This window comes from Phalaenopsis equestris, unplaced genomic scaffold, assembly GCF_001263595.1.
Source record: "Phalaenopsis equestris unplaced genomic scaffold, ASM126359v1 Scaffold000088, whole genome shotgun sequence".
In the NCBI taxonomy this organism is placed as follows: Eukaryota; Viridiplantae; Streptophyta; class Magnoliopsida; order Asparagales; family Orchidaceae; genus Phalaenopsis; species Phalaenopsis equestris.
The window spans coordinates 553,196-561,722 of NW_018164530.1; the positions used below are offsets into that span (position 1 = coordinate 553,196).

Consider the following 8,527-nt stretch of genomic DNA (forward strand, 5'->3'; position numbering starts at 1 on the left):
GGGGGGGGCGTAAGTCACTCGGGTCGGGGGTTCGAATCTCATGACGCGAGCTCTTCGAATCAGGAGCAAGTACACCAGAGTTTTCAATCATTTGGGGGAATTGATATTTAATGCCCACTGGATCAAATATCGATTTCACCTTTATATATATATATAGACGTGTATTAGCTGAGATATCTTTCAATCAGATAAATGTGTATATATATATACACATTTATATGTAACTTGTGTATTAGCTGAGAGAGATATCACTCAATCAGATATATATACACATTTATCTGATTGAGAGATATCTCTCTCAGCTAATACACAGGTATATATATATATATATAGACACATTTATCTGTGACTTGTGTATTAGCTGAGAGAGATATCACTCAATCAATTCAGGATGAGATATAAATTGATATTATTCACAACGGGTATTGACAAAAGGTTGAAATAGAACCACATTCTCTTTATTGCTCACATTGTAGTATGTTTGGCCACAGTTCTACTATTTGCTATCACTTGCATCCTCATATAAGGCCGAAATCTAAGGTCGAATATAGCTAAAGTTCAGTCATCTACCATCCTTGCTGAGAAGGTGCAATCCAATCATCTTTCCAACATCGCTGTTTCAGATGAATAACACCTTACTACAGATACATATCCAAATGTGCTGATACCATCTACCGTTATTGAAGAAGTCTCACTTACATTCCGAGACACACGAGAGTGTTCTTTCAACCCGAATGAAGATCAACTGGTACAACAAGTAGTTGCCTATAATGTTCAACAATCTACACATATTCTGCATATTTCAGACCATTGTGCTGATCATGTGAGCCAATCCTCGGATGAGGAATGACAGGTCTACACGAGGAGGAAGAAGAAGAATAGAGGACGACTCGAGCTAGGGAATCTATTGAATGATACATTAGTTACTACTGTCAATGACACTCATCTGACCAATTTATTAGCTGTCTCATTCTCTAGAACTAGAGGCCGAGGCAAGACAAAATTGGGTCGCTCTCCAGCTACCTAATACTCCTATTTTGACACTTTTTAGTTTTTATTTTTTTAGATCTCTTATGTATTGGCTGTATTCTCTCTTTTTTGAAACCATTTGATATGATGGTTTTTGTGTGGGCTGAGTGTCATTTTTGGGATCTCCTACAAAATCTATATGTACCAAACTTTTTATTTAATTTATTAGCCTTTGGGCTTTCAAATATATATATATATCCTCGTGTGTGTGCGTGTAAAATTGAAATGAGCATAAATAAAAGTTGTTTTTCACGCAGTCCGTGAAGCAAATAATTTTGATATTATATCATTATTTGTGATGTTCACACATATTTATCTATTATATCACCAATCGATGCGGGGTCCCCCCGAGGCTTAGATGTGAAAAGTGGAGGGTTACGTTAGATAGTTGACAACCAACGTAAAAATTTGTCGGACAAAAAGAAAAAAAAAATGTTGCTGAGATAAGAATGCTTAGGTGGATGAGTGGATTGACACTTAGAGAAAATGCGAAATGAATGTAACCGTGATAGAGTTAGTGTAGCTCCAGTGGCAGATAAAATTAGAGAGAGTGGTTGAGATGGTTTAGTCACATTGAACGTCGACCATCTGATGATATAATTAGGAGGGTAGATGTTTTAGATTCGACTTATGTTAAAAAATACAAAGGTAGACCTATAAAGGCTTCGGTGTAATGCATAAAAAATGATCTTAATTTATTAGAATTAAATGAAAATATGACACTCTCAATAGGACGTAATGGAGAAAAAGAATTCATGTTGCCAACCCCACTTAGTTGGATAAAAGCTTGTTGTAGTTATTGTTGTTGTTGTTTCACCTATCGGTGCATATTAAACCTACTTTAAACATCAACATTTGCTTTTAACAGGAAGAATTTCAATTTTTTTTTATATTCAAGCTTTTTTTTTTTAGTTTTGGTCCTTGATCTATGCTTACAGATTGCATCTGTGTGTGTAGAGTGATATTTCATGCAATCTTTCATACATGATGAATATTTTAAAGAAAGTTATAGTTGAAGCTGAGTCAACCTGTGAAGTTGTGGTTGAAGGCTTGTATGAGCAGTTTGCTAAAATCGCTTTACTTCAGGTAACTATTTATAATGCTTACTTTTTTATTTTACTAGTCTTTTCAATTGAGCTGCTGATTCAGTAACAAGATTTGTAGTATGTTGTGTATGTTGATTATTAATTCTGATATGGCCGTATGTGAAATATTGGATTACGTTAGTTTGTATTTTTGAAGATGTCTAAAGATGCTCGATTGTGCTCAACTTGGAGACATGGTGTGGAATTACTTCAATTATTCAGAGATGTTGGAAGGATGAGAGGAATGAGAAAATTAGGATTTCTTTGAAGAAAAAGTACGAATTCACCATTTTTTTATTCATCTGATGGTTAGAATTTTAGTATGATCTGACTCTATTTATCAATGATTTTCGCTCCTGAGTTAAATCATGCTCTTTCTCTCAGTTAAGAACTTATAGTAATGATAAGTATTTTCCCTTGAGATAGGTGGAGCATGTGTTGTAATAGTTATTTCCAGCTTAACTTATACTCTTTTATGAATATGCTAGAATGGGTTTGATAAGTGTGGAATCTTCAATAGTAAGTAAGACACGCCGACTACAAAATCATATGTTCTCTTTTTGCATATACTGCTTTCTTGAGTTCCTCATTTCTCATAATTGTTTGCCTTTTTAGGTGTAAACCAAATTGCCCTTCATTCCTTATTAGTGACTATCTAGCAGTTGAGGATTTTCTTGATAATTATTACTCTCAACCTACCAATTGGGATTTCTTCTTATTTACTAATGGAGGTTAGGTGACCGAGGATCTTTGTTAATTGATAATTAATATTTGGTCTTATACCAGTTTCCCTCTCTTTGAGTCCCTTGTAAATATTGGAGGGACCAAATAATCACGTCTTTACTCCAATCTTAAGGTGACCGAGGATCTTTGTTAATTGATAATTAAGATTTGATCTTATATCAATTTCCCTCTCTTTGAGTCCCTTGTAAATATTGGAGGGACCAAATAATCACGTCTTTACCTCAATCTTCTCTGAATATATTTTGTTGCATATGTTGCAAGATGCTCAATTATGAGGCACTTAGGTTACTAAGGTTTCATTTGGGGCGGCTACAATTTTTTGTAAAAGTAGGTATACATTATAAAAATAATTTTTTTTGAAAGTTGCTTTGGGTATATTATTATGATTATTTTTTTGAAAGGTCGGATAATAACTTCTTAAATCTACCACAACCTAGCAAGCATTGGTTATAACAAGTTGCTTCTTACCACATAATTTTATAAGAAAATAACAATAAAGCTATCTCAAACAGGCCATAAATTCCTTGTTTTTCTTTTGCACATGTTTCATGATTGACCTTTTTTTTTCATATTGCTTGTCTTGTGGTGTGAAATTGATTGACCCTTTGTTTCTCATGTGAATGATAATAGTTGTGAGGCCTTTGAGATTTGCCTAACAGATACTTCTTTTTACCTGGACTGGAGGCCCGATTCCTATTGATTATGGAGTTCATATTGTTTAGATTATATGGGAACAAAAGACTATGGTTTGGGCTTGCAATATCCTAACTACTTTTTTGCGCTTGTCACTAGTATTTTTTCCTAGATGTATATGTTTTATGGGATTCAATCATGTCGAAGTTGCTATTTAATAAGCTACTCCTACCATTTAAGTGCGTGCCATATTATTGTTCAATGCATCATATAATCACGAATTAATGTCTATTGTCCCTTGTTTGGTGATATTATGATAGATTGGCAACATAAGAAGCATGATAAGATTTTTTAAGTAATTTTTTGATTTTGAGGATGTACGAATGCTAGAATGATAGTGAATTTGTATGAAAACAATCAATGGCCGAATAACTTAACTTTCATTTAAATCTTCAGATTGCTTTATATTCGTCCGAATTTATGCAGGAGGATTGATCTTACTGATATTGACCGAGGGATGCCAAAGAATTACTTGCATGTAGCTCGCAAGAGCAAAAAGCAATTGTTTCAGCTATCAATTAGGTCTAAATAAGGGTAGAAAGGCTCTTTAGAAAAATATCATGCATGGTTAAAAGCATATTATACCGTGAAGTGAGAGGATTTCCTCGATTTGGAAATTTAAAATTTGAAAACCTCACAAAGTTATGAAAATATAGAAAATACACAAAGTTCGTTAAAAACAAAACCTTAATTCAGAAGTGACACCTAATAAGAGTACAAAAAATTTGAAAAAAACTGAATTAAAGTTGCGCTTTAATAAATATAAAAATTTGTAACCTAGGATAGAACTTAATCATAAAAGAGGTGTTTTAACCCAGAGCTTAAAATTTCAAGGAGGGAATGAATGGTTTGATGGAGTCCTTAAATCAAAGATTTAAAATATAAAAGAGCCATTCTATCTTTAAAAAAATTAATTTATAATAGTTTGTTCAAATTTAAGCTATTACAACTGTAGAAAAGTAAAAACTAAAATGATGTACCTATCTTCCTATGTAATAATTTTCTTTAAAAAAAATTAATTAGCTTACTTATTTATAAAAAAAAAGAAATGAAAATACTTGTTTGCAACTCCCGCTTCTTAGGTGCCGTTCAATCGGAACCCACATCGCCCCCAGGAAGATAACTGATTGCTTCTTTCATTCCCTCAATCAACCGAGTTGGACGAGTGAATAGAGAGAGCGAGACAGAGGAAGTGAAAGTGTGAGAGGGAAGGGGAGAAGCGGTGAGTCCCAAGAGAGAAAGATTGAGAGGCAATACTCCATTCCATATGATCACTTTTGGGGGTTGAATGGCTCAAGCGAGCTTTCCTCGCGTGTTTTCGATAAACTGCGAACAAGAGGGGTGCATGCCCTAATCGAACGAAAAGAAGGAAATAAAAGCTGTGCATGCGGCTTCTCCTTCGTAATGCGAAGCTTTTCCGCAATCGAGAGGCGCTCAACTGAGCGATTGCGTGCTCTTGTTGTTAGAATCAACATGCAGGACCTATTCTCTCATACGGGAGATGCTAGACCAAGCTGGCTGCACATTTCCACGCTGCTGGGACACTTTATCAAGCATTCTAAGCTCTCAATGTCGAGAGGAGCTCAAGCGGGAGTCCTTCCTACGAGCTTAAGATGCTTGAGCAAGCGTTTCTGTGCTTTGGAATTGTGTTGGTTCGACAACAAGGGAAAGCGGAATTTTTGGCTTCAAGTAAGAAATTTAATTGTGAATTTCTAATTATTTCGTAATCATTATGCTAGAGAAATTTGATTCCTAATTAATTGGGTTAAATTTCAAAAAATTTATGTTAAATTTTGAGTTTCTTAGGAAATTTTAGGATTTTGATTTGAAAGTTGAAATCAGAAAAGGAAGAAAGAGAAATTTTTAATTATGAATCTTTGTGTAACAATAAATGCTTATGTTTTTGTAATTGCAAATGAGTTTAGGAGAAATTTAAATTAAACTTTAAGCCCCTTAGGCTTATGTATAGTTTAAGAAAAATTTAGAAGCTTTGACATAAGTATATATATATGTATATTGATAGGAAAAAAATGGGTAAAAAAAGCTCATTGGAAAAAATAATGAGAACTAATTAAATCTAATAAGTTATTATAAGTAAACTAAAGGATTAGTTTCACCTGAGACAAAGGCAACCGAGTGCATTGAATATTCGATTAAAAGTTTTTTATTTTATAATAATTTATTTTATTTATTAAATTAATTGCAATTTTTAATTACTTGTATTACTTTCTTTTAAAAATGTAAGTTTCATGTTTTTCAATGTTAAATAAAAGAAAGAAAAAGTTGGTACTAGCTGGGGATGCACTGTGCACATGCATGTAAATAAAAATGATTGTCTAGCCTTTTGGTGAAATTTGAAAAATATTATGTGCGCGTTTAGTACATATTTTTATGATGACTTCTGTTGACAGATATTTTAATTGAATAAGTAAAACTAACCAGACACTTAACTTTTTTTTTTCTGTATTTTTATGAAGAATTTTTAAATGAGTTGTAATTCAGAAAGAAATATTTTTAACAACTGAGTAATTTAACTCACACCTCCAATTACTAAAATTTTTAAGGAAAATTTCTTTTAGAGTAGGTGCATCCTAAAGAATGTGTACTGATGCTGACGAGCTCAAGGAGATAGGTTTGAATCTAAATTACTAACATTTTAGTTTTTATATTTTTTAGCTGTTAAATTTTGAATCTAAACGGTCATTGTAAACTAGAATTTATGAAATAAAATCACTTATTTTTGTTTTGAATGATTTTTTAAGTAAATAAAAATGTTTAAATTGTTCTTGCTTTTGGTGGCTTTTCGTTCCTGTCTCAATATTCAAAGCTCCTGGGTTGGGTCGTGACAAAAATGATATCAGAGCTAGATTATAGAGCTAGTAGAAAGATGATTATACTAAAATATTCATTAGGAAAAAAAAACATTAATTTATATTAAGCTAGTTAAGTGGTAATTATAATATTCAGTGTAATGATTGTCAAAACTTTTGTATGTTAGGGCAATGGATATGAATCAAGAGCATATTGATGGGAATAATTAGAAAGGTCAGAGCTGCTAAATAATAGCATCCGGTTCTACTAATATTTACTGATCTTCAATCCTTGAAAGTGTGCATTAATCAACAACAAAAGAAGCTATATAAAGGCTACACAAAAGAGTTAGTGTGGTTGGCATCGACCTCCACCACATTTAAAAAAGCAAGACCACAAGTGTGCACATCTCTATCCTTGAAAATGTGCATTTTATTATATCAAAAAGTTACAAAAAATATGCATGTATGTATTTATGATGTATAAAAGTGAGCCCTGTCATCTACAAGTGTGAACTTTCCTATCCAGTGGTGCTAGTGTCCCCATGGACATATTTACTTAGATGATGGCTGCACGGACATGGCTAATTCAGGATTCTTAGACCCAAGCTAGTGGTGGTGGGACAACACTTATTGATAAATATATGAAGTGTTCTAAGATATGAGACCACATCTCTTTTTAGTACTAGGAGGGTCAATGGAGACTGAGAATTGAATTTTTTGAATTGAAAGATCATTAATAGCATGTCGGGAGGATTACATTGGCCACCTTCAATTTTAAGAGAGAAATAGAGAGATGGTGGCAAGGACCATTACAAAAAAAGTTTGGAGGATGACCCAACAACTTAATCCAATGAGAAGATTTTATGAAGATCTTTCACGATTGGCTTGCTCCTCTTTTAGCTAAGAGGCATTCATCAAGCCAATGCATGGTAATTGCTTTATCATGCAATATGAGATTGAGTTCATGATACTGTCCAGATATACACTGCAGTTGATCTTCAATGTAGAAGATAAGTGTTATTGCTTCTTATTTGGTTTAAAGGATGTGATTAGATAACTTTTAATCTTTTGGGCTTTGACGATCACTCAGTTCTGGTGGAGAGAGTGAGGAGAATAGAGATTGACTTGCTGGTTAAGAGAGACAAATATTTGAAGAGGAAGGGAGATAAGAGATCAAAATTTGGGCAGAGTACCTAGTCTGTTCAGTTTGGGCAATCCAGTTGGAAGAAGCCTAGGTTTAATAGAAGTGGCAATGACAGTGACAACAATATCAGTGTGACTACTTGTGCCGATTCTGGAATGACGCATAAAGATTGTTTGTGGACACAAACACCTATTCTTGGTGCCACTAGCCTTGACACATGACGAAATCATGTCCTATCTATCTTGGGCCAGAGAGCTTTTGTAGATACTAGAGCTGGTGTTCTACCTCCCCAAAGGAGTTTGGGCAGACAGAGGTCGGCTGAATTGTCAGAATCAACTCTTATCTCAAAGTTAGACACGCCAGGGTGTGTGACCTTGGGTATATGCATTGTCTTCGTAACAAAGACACCCTACAAGATGACAATCAACGAGCTACAAGGATTAATGAGCTAGTTACATGGCTTATTAGAAAAAAATATTTATTTGGCCAAGTGCTTTCTCTTGGGGAGCCCCAATATTTCTTTATTAAGAAGAAAAATGAGAGCTTAAGGTTATGCATTGGTTATAGAGGATTGAACAAACTCACAATTAAAAACAAGTACCGTTTATTAAGAATTGATGATCTTTTTGGTCAATTAGAAGGAATCTCAGTATTTTAAAGATTGATCTACGCTTATATTATCACCTGTTAAGAATTAAAAGAGAAAACATAACAAAGACAACTTTCAATATCATCTATGAGCATTATGAGTTGGTGGTGATGTTTCTTGGGTTATCAAATGGACCTGCAATTTTTATGGACCTTATGATTAGAATTTTTAAACTAGTTTTGGATAGATTCACGATTATTTTCATCGATGTATTCTGATAGATTCCGAGGATGAAGCTCACTAGGGGTGTAAACCAACCGAACACGAACGAACAAAACTTGTGTTTGTGTTCGGTTCATTTAAAATTTAGTTTGTTTGAAATGTGCTCGTGTTCGTTTCTTAACGAACGAGCCGAACACGAACTGTTCGC

General features: G+C 33.8%; 1 protein-coding gene across 6 annotated transcripts in view; it reads left to right on the top strand.

The window, feature by feature from the left end:
- LOC110019913 (putative uncharacterized protein DDB_G0277003) overlaps window positions 1–8,527 on the top strand; it is a 98,298-nt gene that overhangs the window by 19,965 nt on the left and 69,806 nt on the right. For 5 of the 6 annotated variants that reach the window (XM_020717783.1, XM_020717785.1, XM_020717784.1 and 2 more), the window contains exon 3: window positions 1,987–2,115. The exons of the other annotated variant lie outside the window; for it this stretch is intronic. In XM_020717783.1, the coding sequence (XP_020573442.1) occupies window positions 1,987–2,115 (129 nt within the window). The remainder of the gene's footprint in view (window positions 1–1,986; window positions 2,116–8,527) is intronic. 6 annotated transcript variants of the gene reach the window in all.